General features: G+C 43.4%; 1 protein-coding gene across 1 annotated transcript in view; it reads right to left on the reverse strand.

Moving 5' to 3' along the window:
* LOC118684744 (protein ELYS) overlaps positions 1–15,592 on the reverse strand; it is a 43,243-nt gene extending 27,651 nt beyond the window's left edge. The window contains 7 exon segments of the mRNA XM_054514241.1: positions 2,816–2,900; positions 3,622–3,738; positions 4,577–4,784; positions 5,567–5,747; positions 9,360–9,613; positions 10,658–10,784; positions 15,415–15,592. Coding sequence (XP_054370216.1) covers positions 2,816–2,900; positions 3,622–3,738; positions 4,577–4,784; positions 5,567–5,747; positions 9,360–9,613; positions 10,658–10,778 — 966 coding nt within the window. The 5' untranslated portion in view covers positions 10,779–10,784; positions 15,415–15,592.
* Between the last annotated feature and the right edge of the window lie 853 nt (positions 15,593–16,445).

Here is a 16,445-nt window from a genome sequence, read left to right on the forward strand (position 1 = left end):
CTAAGATTGGTTCCTGTTATAATCTTTCTACACATGCCTGTGAATGTACTACTGTTTGTACAGTCTGTAGAGGGATCCAACTCTTATTTTAACCACCACAGGTTTTTCAGGTCACAAACACAGTAACATTTTTTATCACTTTGTGTGCTTTTTTCCTAAGAGTGTCAAGTGGAATTTCTAGTAAATCCATTTTTAAAGACTGATGAAACATTTCAACTCTCTGAGGTATAAACTGACATTTGTCACATCTTGTTCAGAAAAGACAACCAAGACAAATAACTGCCAAATAGTTAAAGGTCTCACATTTTAACATTAAGTTGTTCAGAAGGAAAAAAGTAGTAGCCATGAGGGAAATAGAGACAATTGCTTTTTCCCCAGTACAGCACACAGTAAAAGGTACTGTCCTTGTCACTGCTAAGAATTAGCTAAAAATTTTCTTTTAAGAGGATAAAACAAAACTGAAATTCAAAAGCAAATCTTGAGAAGATTAAAGAACCTTTCTCCTATCAACCTGCCAAAGTGCTTAGAGCACTACAAGATGCAGGAGTGAACTACAACGAAAACCTTTAAAAAAAACCAAAACCAAACACAAAAAACCTCCCAGTAAACAAGGTGTTCTGTCCCTCTAGAGCACTGTATATTTTTGTCACTTAAAAACTGCACATGAAGATACGACATGCATATTCAGATGTGTTGAACCACTTGAAGGTATTTCTACTTCATCACCATGAGATGATGTATTTTAAAGAAACACTACCTCCTCCCAACACCCAACCTTTATCTGTTCAAAAGCAACACTTTCAAATCAGGAAGGTCCTTTCCTACAGACAAAAGGAAAAAAGCATAAAATTCAAACTCATTCAAAATTTCAAAACTCAAAGTCCCTATTATAAAAAAATCTTTGAACCACAATCCAAGGATTACCTCCATTTCATTTTGTACTACTGAGAACATACAAGGACAAGTGTCAAATAGGAGGAACGACTTGCTGTGAATTAGGATTACTTTCCCATCAAAAAGATCTTGGTAGAATTTCATGCATACTGCTGAATAGAATTAAACATTATAAAACATTATAGAGGTGCCTCTTGCCTCTGTTAGATTATCTGAGACGTAATGACACCCCTTCTATATTTTATCTATTCTATACCACAGCATATCTGCAATCAGTTCTAAAAATTTACGGAGACTTTTCTGACCAAATCATACCATTATACATCTTTTGCTGGCTTAAAGAGTAGGTTTCAGAGACAACCCATCCAAAACTCAAAACAAGAGTCATCTTTACAGCTACTGAGTTTCAGAATCAATGCTGAAGAGACACTGTAGGTATTTTTGTAGGTGTATTTGAAGTCAGGCTGACAGAGTTTAAAAGAAAAACAAGATTATAAAATAGAGATCAGAAATGTATGAAGAGAAATATATGACCATATTGAAAGAAAGAGAGACAGACAGAAGCTTGCTCAAATCTATAGTTTGGTAACACAAAGCTATTCAAAGCCTTGTCTTCTCTTCCTACATGCCATTCATGTGATGTTTAAATTAAGAGTAATTTTATTTGTAACAGCCATTTCCTCTTCAGGAATCAGATGTGTAAGGGCTCCTCTCAGATGAATCTAGGTGGAACTCGTGACACTGAAGTATAAAATTGTATGGCTTCAGCATGGACAGATTGTGTCTGACCAATCTGGCCATCTTCTACAATGGAGTGACTGAAACACTTGGCGAGGGAAAACTGACCGATGTCATGCATCTAGACTTCTACAAGGTCTTTGACACAATCCCTCATGACATCACCATCTCTACATTGAAGACAAGCAGATCTGTAGGGTGGACGACTTAGAAGGGTGGATAAGGAATTGGCTTAGGAGGACCAAGCCAGAGAGTTGTGGCAAACAGTCTATCTCCAGGTATGGAATGATGTTGAGTGTGTCCCTCAGAAACCTGTGTGGGGATCAGTGCTCTTCAATATCTTCATCAATGACACAAACAGTGAGATCAAGTGCACCTTAAGCAAGTTTGTAGATGACACAAGGCTGAAAGGTGCAGTTGACAAAACAAAAGGCCAGGATGTCATCCAGAAGGATCTGGAGAAGCCTGAGAGATGGGCCAATGGGAACCTCAGGACATGAAGGTCAGCAAGTCCAAGTGCAAGGTGCTGCACCTGGAATGCGGCAATCCCAGACATGACTACAGACTGGGAAAAGTGACTGAGAACAGCCCTGCCAAGAAGGATGTGGGGGTTCTGGTGGACAGCAAGCAATATGCACTCACATCCCAGAAGTCCAACCTCATCCTGGGAGACCTAAGGGCAGCCTTTCAGCACATAAAAGGAGTTTATAAAAAAGAGGGAGGCTTTGACATTTTACAAGGGCAGATAGTGATAGGACAAAGGAGAAGGGGTTTTCAAGCAAAACAGGAGAGATTTAGATTAGATGTTAGGAAGAATTTTTTTACTGTGAGAGTGGTGAGGATCTGGAGGTCAGGCTGCCCAGAGATGCTATAGATGTCCCATCCCTGGAAGTGTTCAAGGCCAGAGTGGATGAGGCCCTGAGAGAACTGATCTAGGGGGTGGCATCCATAGTCATAGCAGGGGATCGGAATACATGATATTTAAGGTCTTCCAACCAAAACCATTCCATGATTCTATGACTTGTTCTGAAAAGTATGGACAAAAGAATGCCTAAAAGACTCATCAAAAGACTTTTCTTAAGTCTCATTGATCTTTCATGGTAAATATTAATCTGGTCAACTTAACTGATCCTTACTTAGACAAATTACTATTTTCATCTTCTCATATACAGGCCTGTCTTACCTCATACATGACTTGTCCAGATGCCAGGCGTTTCCTGTCACCAAATGCTAACTGCAACAGATGTAAACTCACAACATCACCTTCACTGAAAAAGTGAGAAATGAGAAAATTTGGTTACAAAGCTGCTTTACAATTCTCATTATCATTTTATTGGATCTAGGCTGAAACTGACTTAAGAGCATGCTCTTGCTGAAAAGAAAAACACTGCTTCCCAATGCATGATAACTGGTCACATTTAGCCATTAAAACAGAAAGGAAGAAATTTTGACATGAACAGCTTCAGGGACAAATGCTAACAATGCCTTTGTTTGGAAAGCTTTAATATGCAACATGGAGGAAATAATTGCTAAATTGCTGGAAATAGCTCATAAAAATAAAGCATTCTCCATGAAAACTGCTTTTAAGTTGAACTTAAGAAGACTGCCAGTCTATGAACAGCTGTGCTGATTAAGTAGCTTGCTGATAATGTTTACTGTTCTGCATCTGCAGCCTAAACCACTTTAAATGGTACTGAATATCATGGTGGGAATACCAACCAACCAAATCTTGAAGCAGTCATCAAGAAACAAGGGAAATCATTTGAGACTGCAAGCACAAAAACATAGCCACTGTTTCCTTCACCTTCTTCCACAAGGTAGTAAAGAGTCAAGCCCCTTCTTGCCAATGTAAAACCCTGAAAAAATTGCACTGTAAGCCTATCACTTTTCATCTCCTGTACAGTTAAAGAAACAAAATGAATACACAGATATCAACTGAATGTGAACAAATATTAAAAAAACAGTGACTTATGGCAGGATTTTATTCACCTTTGTTGTGTAGACTGAACAGCCCACAAGTAGCAACAATTGCGGGGATCATTCTCAGGCTCTTGAAAAGTAACTGCATAGACAGGAATCCTTCCTCCTTCAAGCTGGGAGTGGTGCCTACAGGTTTAAAAGAAAAATATAGAAAAAAGGAGAGCCTGCTAGCTCTGGCTGTTTGTAGAAGGGTAGAAGCATCTTCTGGGAAAAAAGCAGCTTGCATACTTATCCTCAAAGTACAGATGGTCATACTTCCATTTAAAACAACTGATGACTGACAAGCCACTACTTCTTAAGTATTTGTCTTCCCAACGTCTGAACTTCAATTGCATCTTCACAATCTTTTTTTTTTTTTGCATATAATTATGTGTCCACTGTCTATTTATGCATCCATAATGCATCCACAATACATACATAGTCTCTGGTGAGGCACTGTAGATTTCCTTAAGTAACGCCTATCTGAATGTGGTCATATATTTCAAGTGGCAGATTTCAAATCACCTCTAAATTTCACTATTGCTTAAAATGTATATATCCCTTATTCTGATCTCCAAATCTTTCAAACAAACTTTCATTCACATATTCCTGGTCCAGGAATGAGTCGACCACCAATTTCCATCAAGGCTGAAATGTAGGAAACAATGTGTTTTCAGGCACAGATCAACTGTTGAATTATCAAGTCTAACTAGATCCATCACGGACACTTTAAAGAATATGATCACCAAAATCCCATTATTCATACAGTGAAGCCTTTCAATGGATGTTCTAATTTAGGTAACTGGTTGTGAATCATTCCAAATCTCTCAGGGAAACACACACGTTGCCTGGGTCCACAAAATACGACTGGACAGAACAGACTTATAAAAATCAGTTCTATCACATCCCTACTGCATGACTTCCTGAAGCAAAAAATTGAGAACTCTGCACCTCCAAGTGCAACCAAGTGGAAGTGACTACTTACTCCCTCTTCAAAGTTTTCATATTCCATAGTGACAAGTAGCCATCAGAAAATCCCACAACGAGCTGGTTGTTTCTGCTTATGTAGCACAGGGTTGATACAGCTGTTCCTGAAGGACTTCGCAATTGAAAACAGAGATGCCTCCCTTCCCGGGTCACAGCTTCTCTTCTTTGTGGAACTTCAGCAGGAATTCTAGTGACAACTTCTAGATCTACACACATAAAAGCATGTGAGAAATGAATGCATTATGCCACTTCAGTTGCATTTCAAAACTGATGTGATTATACAACATATATAATCTAATTCTGCAAATAGAACGCCCATTTTTGCAGCACCTTATTTTGGCTATTCCTGTTTCTGCACCCATTCAGAAAACTCTGAGAATGACTCTCCAGTAGGACAGGTATTCTCTCTATTTCAAAACTGGGTACAAATGTAACTATTATAGACAAATTCCTTTATTGGGCCTCATGAGGAAGCTACTTCTAGGGATATGAGCTCCTGAAGCCACTCTCACAACACCCAAAACAGTGTTTGCAATCTGAAAACACAAATTGCAGGATTCATTCACCCAAATGTAGGACTTTTGATAAGCCAGATTTATTTTAAACACAAGCCTAAAGCCTGCCCCAAGCCATTGATGGAAACAGGAGAACACTCCCAAGGAATCTGGTACCTCTGACACAACATCCTATCACACAGCTGCACTGACTCAAATGGAAAAATTCCTACCTCCCACTGGCAAGAATCACAGGGACAAAGGGATGTGGGCAGCAAGAGGCCTTCCGAACATCAGGAGGAGCATTAAGCCACTCCCATTTCTGGATCAGTTCAGAACCATACCAAGTCAAACTGCTGTCTACAGCCAGCAGTGGGCAAGGTCAGAAATGCCAGCAGCCAGTCAGCACGCTGGCATCTTCATGGGATACAAGCTGGGTTTTGAAAGGAAACATTTTCTTACACCTAAATTCAAGTTTAAAAACTGCAGCTTACCCGATGCTTCTACTTCATTCTGACTGCAAGATAAATCATCCAAACAAAGGTCAACCAGAAGGACATGGCCAACATCTGTGGCCACTGCTGCCACTCCAAAGAGCCATCGCAGACTCTGGTGCAGGTGCCGCGTGCTCACGCTGGCTCCGCCGTCATTGCTGATGGGCTCGATGGCAGTCACCTGCAGGGAACTGCAGGTTAATGTCAAAGTCTTTGACAGCCCCAGGAGTAATCCTCAGAAGGGAAGCCAGCATCAGCACATCAGAAACAGGACAGGAAATACAGGTTCATAAGACTTAAAACCAAATCACTGCTCCCTGTTGTATCAAGCAGAAAGGAAATTAATAGAAAGAAAGCTCTCTCCACTTAAATAGCATATTCCGTCTTTACAGCTTACCCGTTTCCATTTCCTACTTAGAAATAATTGCATCTAAGAAGAGACATGAAATCAATTACATGCTAAAAGGTTTACCATGCGTAAAGGACTTAAATAATAAAGACAAAGCTAGATCTAGTTCTCCTACTACTCAAAGCCAATCAGTCAGCACTGTGATACAGTCCAGGCCTCCTTTACCCTGCATTTTGTAAGCTAAATCAGGGCTGCAAGGAAACAAGGCTGTGGGGTACACCAGACGCACCATTTCCATGGGAATGAAACATTCCTAGAAAGGTTTGGAGGGAGATGCTGAATGACTAAAATCTATGCTGGCCCTCACTTTGACAGATAATATCCAACAAACATTCGAAATGCACACCAGCACTCTTACAGATGGTAGGGAAAACCGTAAAAGGCAGCCTAAACCAACAACAAGAGACCAAACAAGAACTTGCTCGGCCTGAGGCAGGAGCTCTCTCTGCTCCCTGACAGGCCAAGCACTCCCCATGACCTCAGCACAAGGTGAACAGACCCTTCAGCGCCCACAGCACACCCAGGACAACACTGACTGCTCCAGCAGAGACACAGGCACACCAGGGCTCCTGCACTCAAGGAGCAGGACAACACAGGAACAGGGGCTATCTTCTGGCCTCTTACAAATGCAGCACCATGAAAGCAGACAGCTTTACATCAGCAACAAAGGTTTGTCTGAAACAAAGACGTGAGCGTCACAAGGTAGTCCATCTTTTTATGCAGTTTATTTACCCCAGAAATGGGAAAAATATCCAAACTTACGGGGCCCCTGAGGTTTTCTTCTATGCTGTATCAAGCACTTGCTTATGACTGCATTTGCCTGGCCACCTGCTATACAATCCACCTTTCACCTTGAACACAAGAACTCCAATCTTAGAAGTATCTTTAGCTATTTGGGAAACTTCGTTTTCTTTCAGATTTCTTATGTTTCAAATTAAATTTTTAATCCCCTCTGCTGCTCAGAGGATTAATGAAACTATTCGATTCTTGCATTCAAAGCATTGGTGACTGAAGAGGAAACACAGAACAAATCTTGCTGTGCAATTAGCCGAAGTTGAAGTGTTGCTTGTGAGTTCTTTTCAAGTTATTTTCTTCATTGTACAACTGGCTCCAAATGAATCTTTACTAGTTTTGCATAGGCTTCCAAAAATGTTCCCTGATTACTTCAATTTTCCATGTAGAAGCTCCTGAAATTACATATTTTTCCACTATGCTATGCACTGCTTTTTCCTGTTCTCCTAGTGCTTTGCCAACTCATTCTGGGAAAGAACAAAGGAAACTTTTCTCAGCTCACTGAATCTGAATGCTGCCCTTCTGCCTCATACGAACCAGGAAAATTTGGGAAAATACCATGCAACAGTTCTGAAACATGCAACTGTTATAAAGCAATTTGATGTACTTCATGTTTTTAATTCAGAATCCAATTCAAATCATACTCATCATCATTTTCAGTCTCCTGCTGCATCTCATACACATATCAAGAGGGCATCAAGAGATATTCACAGACACATGCAAAGATATTATGTCAAAATTCTTTCTAAGCTCCTGAGTCTGGGTTTTTTAACAGATTTATTTATTCTCTGAACAACTCAACATCCATTCTTACCCTAAAAAGCAGTCACACAGTCACAATAAACACCCTGTATTAATACACTAACAACTTGACACCTCGGAGCACTTGCTCTAAATTAAACTGTACAACTTAGCTGTAAACAGAACTTATACCTGTTGAGAAAATAGTCCCAAAACCACAGTGCTCATTAAAAGTTTAAAAGAGTAATGACAGAATTGCAGAAAGTGATGTTAAGAACCACATTTTACCTTTAAAAATAATCAATCTGAAAATCAGAGAAACATTCATACAAATCAATCCCCCCCAAACAATACATTACATAATATGCAAATATTATGAGTTTCTGAAAGAATTCAAAACATATGGACAGCACCAAGTGCAAGTTTATCTACTTGTTTTTGCTTACCCTTACTCCCACTCACAGCCTGAAAGTTAAGACTCCAATTAGCAATACCTGTGTCCTGACTATGAACTAACACAATACCAAAGACATAGGAAGCAAACATAAGCAACAGACCAAACATACTTGTAATCATGAGCTTTCAGGGCATAAAAGCAAAACCTTCAGAGCAGCTTTGGCTTTATTTCAAAATTCTTACCCTTCATCACCCAACAACCAACTCTTTCTTGCAGGGCTTCATCTCTGCTCCTGAATCAGTTTTTGTGGTATAGAACAACTCTCTAACACAACTGATTGTTGGAACTAGCTTCTATTTCAAAACACTTCCACAGCTACGGATTCAATGTGCAACATAGTTCTTACTTCTTAACCTTTGCTTTTTCCTAGCTTACTTAGATAGAAGAAATAAAACCTAACACACCAACACCACTTACCAAAACCTAATTTACTTATTTTAAGTTCATGCTAGCACACAGCCTGCTTTTCCATCTACAACTTGAGCAGATAGCAAAACAACACACTGGAACACTGATAGGACTTGTATCTTTAGAACTTAGCACAAATGCTTACTACTACCAACAAGACTTTGACCTGTACTCTAGTAAGTCAAACTAAATAATGTTAGGGAAAACTGAGTAGTAAATAAGTATTTATTTGCTGCAGATTCTAAGATGATAAAAACACAGTGAATCTTGATGTTCTGATAACTTAATCTGATTCTTGTTTACATTGTGTTAATGAGACCCAGGGACACAACATCATTTGAATTCAAGGGTTACAGAAGGCAGAAAAAATTATCAACATTACACCACTGTATCCCATCTACACAAACACTATATTCAACAAGAAGAGACTCAAGGACTGCAGACTGAAAGTAAATCTGCCAACTATCTGACAGATAACTCACTAAAATCTTTTTTCCAATCCTAAGTTAACAGAAAAATCTGTTCTCTCCCCACCTCACCTGCTTCCTAGTCTGAGAATAATGGGAATGTATCAAAGTCATTAACGGCACAATGATAGGAGCCTGAGATACTTTAAGGGCAGTATTCCAGACAGAAATTAGCCATTTAGAAAAGGAATATTACAGACAATTTAAGTGGAGTATTCCTTTTTGGTCTGAAAAAAAAATAAAGGTTTTCAATGCCTTTTTTTTTTAAAGTGGAGAATTTCGTGATTATATGCTCTACAATGGTTTTTTTTTACTATCAGTAAGCTCAAAGGATAATGCAACTGCCAAGTCCAAGGTTTTACATCAAGGCTCTCTTGACTGGATAATCTGAACTGACAATATGTTAATGCAATATAAAAAGGATAAGTCATACAAAGAGACGCACAAGAGCTTTTCCTGAAACAGGATAATGCAGCACCAAACAATACAAAACCTTCATTCCCCCAAAAAGATACATACCCTTCCTGGAAGAACGACTGCTTTAACCACTCTTGAGATCCCAAGGTCATAGAGACAGAGAACACTTCCCTCTGCTTCCTCCAAGCCCACCAGGAGCCCAGTCCTCTTCTGCCAAGAGAACTCCTTCACCACGCGGACGGCGGGAGGCTGCTCGTTCACCCCGCTGAAGCGATAGGCAGAGAGCCGCTCGCCTGTCACCGAGTTCACCACCTCCAGCTGGGGGCCACACGCCAGCCACGCCAGGCCACTTCTGCCTGCAAGGCAAAAGGAACGGCGCTCACCAAATGCCCAGCAGCACAACTGGAACAACAGCAATGCCACTGGGCCCTCCCCTCAAATGCAACAAAGGGAAAGGCCAACCTACCTACACCTGGACAATCATTTTAAATCACCCACTGCAGTCCTCAACCAATAATTCTTAAAATTAATAAACCCATTCTTTTGCATTTCTACTTGTCATTCCTGCACTCAAGAACATTCACTCTTTGGGATAAAGATTACAATAGACTGAGCTCTTGCCTGTACACCATACTTGGCCTGGTTTTGCTAAAAAACACCTAAATATGTACAGGAATACAAGTCTCAAAGCATACTTCAAATACAGCCCATCTAAACCAATTCAGTTCCAGTTTAAGAATTGTGCTTGACACACGACTACTCTGGGCAGGGATTTGGACAGGAAAGTATCTTAAAATGGGCACTGCATGTGTAGTTCCAACTTTTACATGAGCTGATCCCAGAAAATATTTAAAAAGTGGTGTTTCACTCAAGAGTTTAACACTTGCTCCTCTACTGAGGAACTTCAAGCCCAAAGGAAGGATGAGCTCCAGTACTGCAAGTATGGTCAAGTAGATAAGATTCTACCTGCTCTTAACAGAAGCCCAGACATCCAGACAGGCATCCAGCTCTACTTTCAGATCACCTAGAAAGTCAACTGCCTAATCTGCTTAGCTGTTGTCAGCAACTCTCACTGGGTCCTCAATCTGCATCCTACTAAATACCTACGAAATACATGAGCGGGTAAAAAGAAATTTGTCCCAAAACAACACTATTTCTTCCTTGAAAACTGCCTTCTATTTCATTCAGAACTGGGGAGGGCATGGTCAGCTCTATTATTTAAATAGCACAGGACTGGAGCACGCTGTTGCACTTTCAATGCTTCTAATTGTTAAAATATCCTGTTAGCACTATCAGAACCTGATGCATTTTACTTGACAGAACCAACCTGATGCCATGGACCCTGTGCTTCAGGCAGTAACAACGTCACACCAAATCCAAATTTAAAGGAAAACGCTCACCTCCAGAAAACTTCCCACACAGTGCAGAGTCTAGGGTGATCTCATCCTCCCCAAGTGCCTCAACAGTCACCTCAGGAAACTGCAGCAGACTGCTCGTTACCTGAGCCGTTAGGTCTCGCATTCTTCACTGGAAATAAAGAAAAAAAGGCAAAGAGACTCATGTCAGCCATAAATATCTTTGAGACTGACCCAAGCTTCATCAGTATGCAGAGACAAATCTCCCATACATCGTTTGTAGCTCTTTTTTTGCTCAAATGAAATGGCACTTGGGACAGTTTTTCATCTCACAGCAGAGCAAAAGGACAATCTTGAGCTTTTCGATGCCTACAAGACCACCAACAATAAGTGACACAGAGGGATGAACAAGATAAATAACAGGGAAGAGAACAAGACACCAAGTTCGAGCTTACTCATACAGGTTAGCAAGATGTGATCTCAGAAAAATCATATTTCAAAAAGATTCTCATTAAGACATATAACTCTCTGCCCTTTCCCTTGATTTAATACAGTATTATTTTTGTCAATTGTCTTCTAGTAGATGTCACAGATCAGCCATGCCTTGTTTACTTTTTGCATGTTTATTTTTGGCATTCAGGAATACGAAGTTCTTGACCAAATTCATCCTCAAATTCTTCCAGAAAACATATTGCTAATACTTTCAAGTAATACTGAATTTCATAGCTGATCAATTAGAAGTATTTTTCCATACATTTAAGAGGTGAATATAATACAACACTTCAAAAGATTGCTCTTTTTCTCTGCTGAAATCCTTATATTTCTTATTCCAGTCCCTTCCTTCCTATTGCCTTTCCTTATCACATCTCTGCAGTATTAGAGAAAAAATTTCTAGGCCTCAGACAGTTTCATGCTCATACATGCACTCCACAAAAGTTCAGTATGTCAAGACAGATTTTTTTTTTTCCTGGAAAAACTGAAGAGCTGAACCAATTTACAGGATTAAACAGGTGGCTAAATATGAGATAATCCATATGCATGGAAATACAAATTACTTTAAGTATCTATGTTTTGCAAGTCACCTGGCTTATAGAAAAGGCCTCTGACAGACAAGACAAACTGAACTGTCTTGTTCAAACAGTACTGTTTTCTTCATGACATCTCAAGGTATTATATACAGGTCACTAGTGCTGGGTTGTGCTCCCGAATCTGCTGCCAGCAGGACAACAAGCACATGAAGCGCAGGAAGGGTAAATCAGGTTCCTGCACTAAGCACAAGTCAACATTTTGACAAAAATGCTGCTGATGGCAAAGCTACTACTGCAGCCAGCCAGCCTGACCACTCTGCCAGCATTTACTACTAGCACAGATCAGGTTCCAAGTGGGACAACTCACTTGCAGTAGTTTTGCTGAGTTTCTCTTTTGGTACTTGCTATCAGTTTCAAGTGACAACTTCTGCACTGTATCCAGGGGCTCCAGAGAGTAAAAGGCCTCACAATTTGATCAGCATTCTTGCTTAGTTTAATTGCAATTTAGTGGATATATTTTAGGAGTAACCCATAATGCCAAATACTAATTCAGACACATCTGGTTGATGAATAGCATCTTTGAAATGTTTCAGCGTGTGCTCGTGTTCCTGTCACTGGGCACCACTGGAATGTTCCTGGCTCCATCTGCTTTACACCCCCCCTTCAGGTATTTATGTGCATTGATGAGAAGCCCAGAGCCTTCTCTTCTCCAGACTGAACAGTCTCAGTCTCCCAGCCTTTTCTCAGAGAAGAGCTGCTCCAATCTCCTCTAACCATCTTTGTGGTCCTTCACTGCACTCCCTCCAGCACCTTCATCTCTCATCTTGAGAGGCTGGTGAGCCTAGACCTGACACAGCATTCCAGCTGAGGCCTCACCAGTCAGTACTAGAGGAAGGATCACCTCCCTTCACCTGCTGGCAAAAGTTCTTCCTCATGAGTCCAGGCAGGATAAGGATACCATCAGCCTTCTTTGCTGCAGGGGCACAGTGATGGCTCATGGCCAGCTGGGTGTCCCAGGGACATTTCTGCCAAGCTGCTTTCCAGCTGGGCAGGCCCTTGCACACACTGGTGCCTGGGGTGGTTCCTCCCCAGTGCAGGACTTGGCACTTTCCCTTGTTAAACTACATAAGGTTCCTGCCAGCCCATTTCTCCAACCTGACAAAGCACTGACTCTGACAATATATACTAAGGAATTTTAGAAAAGAGCACAAAATTCCAGAATTATTGTAGCAAATAATTTTTTTTTTTTTTTTTGTAAATAAGAATGGAGATGTCTGTGTGGTAAGTATATGATTATTAATACCATACAGCACAATAATAGCAAGATAGTTTTAAGAAAAGAGTGAGCAATTATCTTGCAGTAGGGCAGGTAAGGGCATGCAAGGAAACTTCTCAGCTGCATGCTCTCCTTGAGTCACCCTGAGCCATCCTGCTGGAGACACTGCCTACCTGCTGTGCCAAGAGCACAGAACCTTGTGGGGCTAAACTGGAAATCAAATTCAAACATCCTCTACTGGGGAGATTTGAGTTTAAAAAACTAACTCCTCACCATCCCAAAAAGAATTCTTCCCTGATGGAAAGCTCATATGTTAACACAGCACACTCCTGCCCACAATACTAAAAAAATCCATCCGCGAACACCAGTAAGAACCATCAAATAAGTAGAACTCCAAAAGCTAAACCATTTTTGTAGAAAATGAAAATACTAGAGCATCAGGCATGCTCAGTTTTGCTCCAGTAAGGCAATGACCATTATAAATACCTCTTTTTGTTTTTAGAAATCAGGCATGGAACAAGGTTGATAAACTTTATAACAAATTATGAACAATATATACTGACCTCTCTATAAGGATGCTTTCCTTGCATCATGTTGCTAAGTTAAACCAAGAACAGCTAGGAAATCAAAACAGAGGGGAAATACTCAGATCTAGATTAAAGGCACAAAGCCTCTCAACCTTAAGAGATATATCCAACAGCAACTGCATTTGAGCTCTCTTTGAAACAATAACTACAATCACATTCTTATTTGTGTTAGAAATCAGATTAGGGTAAAATGTCACATGCTTACTCTGTTTTCAGGAATAAACCAGAATTCAACCTCCCAGCTGTATCCTATAGCAATGCAGTCTGTGTGCAAATTGCCAAAATGACCATTCTTTTTCACCCAAGGAACTTATAACTTCCAAGCACCATGAACTATTTCCAAAGACAGAAATGTCATCAATTTTTGGATTAAAAAGCTTGGGAGGGGGGAGAGGGAAGGAGGGAAAAGAAAGAGAAAGAGAAATTGCGTGTTCAAGCGGAATTACATACAACCAAGTCAGAGTTCTGAGATGTCAACTTTGACTGATGGTATTCCACAAAAATCAGTTTAAAAGGCCAACAACGTTATGTGCTCAATAAAGAAAAAGCTAAAAATATGGTCAGTCACAGCTGAAGACAAGATTTCACAGGACATGTTGACTTCACTGACATCAAAAGAGAGACCTTGCTGCCATCTCTCATCTCCGTATTTGCTCCTTTGTTCTACTCCTGTATTTTGGAAGACATTTCCAGCATACCACACTGGTATGCCATCCCATTGCTGGCCCTTCCCAGCACAAATTCCAGAATCACATCAAAGAGAAAGATCTGCCAGAATCACACACAGTCACTTCTTCTAAACACCGTGCTCGAGCCATCCCCTAGAGCAGGCTGCCCAAGGCTGTATCCAGATGGAATTGGAACATTTAATTGTCCAACAAGTTTTAACAACCAGCAACCTGACAAAACTAACTACAGAAACACCTGCAACCCATGTAACACGGTGACTCTCTCTTGCCAATTGAAGGATTCTATTCTCTCCACCAAACCAGCGTCACACCAGGAAAGGCATGTTACCACTGCTTCTCCAAAACTGTCCAACACCTTCCTAGGCAGAAAACGTAAAATTCACAGAAGCTTCATCACGCTTGAAAAAGCCAATCCCAGGCAAATCGATGCAGGAAGGAGAGCTGAGGCAGCACGTGAATGAGGAGCTGTCCTCCCCAGGATACAGAGCTGTGTGCCCAAGCGCATGGGACAGTGCCAGCCAAGGCTGACACAACCAGCCGGACCGACGGGCCCTGCAAAGGCACCCGCACGGCCACGCTAGGCCCTGTACCCCAGACGGGGGGCAGCCATCCCGACACAAACACGTCCCTCAGTTTCCTCCAATTTCCCTAGACAGGATGAGGAAGCAATCACTAGACCTGAAAGACTGACACCAAGCATTCTACTGCCAGAAGCTCCAGACATGGACTCACAGTTTATTAAGGAAGACACCGAGCACTTTTGTTTAAGCCAGCAGCAACTTTGCTTCGCGATGTTTTGCTTCGTGCAAAGATCCAGAGACCCCCACAAATCGCACTGGATTCTTCCAAAGCTGTGGCCTCCCCACTGCACGCACCCCCCGTCCCGCAATCGCCGCTCTAGGCACAGAGCGCATTTCCCGCCTCCTCATGGAATACAACCTCGAAGCCCGGCGGGGGAGGGGGAGGCGGAATTAGAAAGAAGAAAAACCCTCCAAAAACACGGCCCAAGAGGCGAAAACAGAGGGCGTGCGCGGGTGGCCGGGCAGGAGGGAAAGCTCCTGGCGGCAGCCGCCGCATCTCCCACGCCCCCCAGCCTGGCGGAGCCTCCCGGCTGCGGAGCCTCCCATGTGCGCTGCCCAGGCCGCGCCGCCCGGGCCTCCCCCGCCGCCGGGGGCCGAGGCACGTGTGGCGGACACGGCGCCGCAGCCCGGGGGTCACTTACATAAGGCACGGGCGGCCGGGCCCGCCCGAGGCCCCCGCGGGCCCGCGCTGCGCCAGCGCCGGTGCCGGCCTATGCGGCTCGGGAGCGCCCGGTACCCGCTGGTACGGGGGGGGGAAGGAAGAAAGGGAGGAACGAAGGCAGACGGGCGGGCGGGGGTCGCCGTTGCCGCCACCTCCGCCGCCTCCTCCTGTGCGCGCCGCTGCCCCCAGCCCAGCCGAGCCCGCACTCCCGGTACGTGCCGGTGCCGGTGGCATCTCCCTCCCGCAGCGGCGGCAGCGGCGACAACGGCACGGCCCGGCACGGCACGGCACAGCCCGGCCCCGCGCGCCCGCGCACCCACCTCGCTCGCTCACCCGCCGCGCGGGGGGCGGGACGGGAGTGGGGGGGACGGGCCGAGTTCTCGCGAGATCCGCAGCGAACCTCCGCGGGAATTTTCAAATGCGCGGGACACGGCCCCGGGCGCTGGCTGTAGTGGCCTCCGGACTACGGATCCCGGCGTGCTGCGCGGCAGCCGCTTCCGCTCCCGCCCCCGCCCCGGTGGCTGCTGTCTCTCGCGGGGCACGCCGGGAACTGTAGTTCTTGGGCTGGCAGGACCGCCGCCCTGCGGGGCCCGTTCGTGGGGACAATTCTGCTGTCCTGCCCCGCACCTCGTGGGGACGGCTCTGCTGTCCTGCCCCGCACCTTATGGGGAAACCGCCGGCAGGGGAAAGCTGGCCCTGCCTACCTGTGACCCTCTCATCGCAGGAGCCGCTCACCCACTCCTCCGCCTTCCCCCCTGGAGTTCATTGAATCACAGAATGGTTTGGGTAGGAAGGGACTCTAAAGATCATCGAGTTACAGCCCCCCTGCCACGGGCGGGGACATCTCCCGCTGGACCAGGTTGCTCAAAGCACTTTTCAGCCTGGCCTTGAACACTTACAGCAATGGAGCATCCACAGCTTCTCTGGGCAACCTGTTTCAGGGCCTCGTCACCCTCACAGTAAAAGATTTCCTCCTACGATCTAACCAAAACCTACACTCTTTGTTTGGAC

Source organism: Molothrus ater, chromosome 3, assembly GCF_012460135.2.
Source record: "Molothrus ater isolate BHLD 08-10-18 breed brown headed cowbird chromosome 3, BPBGC_Mater_1.1, whole genome shotgun sequence".
NCBI lineage: Eukaryota > Metazoa > Chordata > Aves > Passeriformes > Icteridae > Molothrus > Molothrus ater.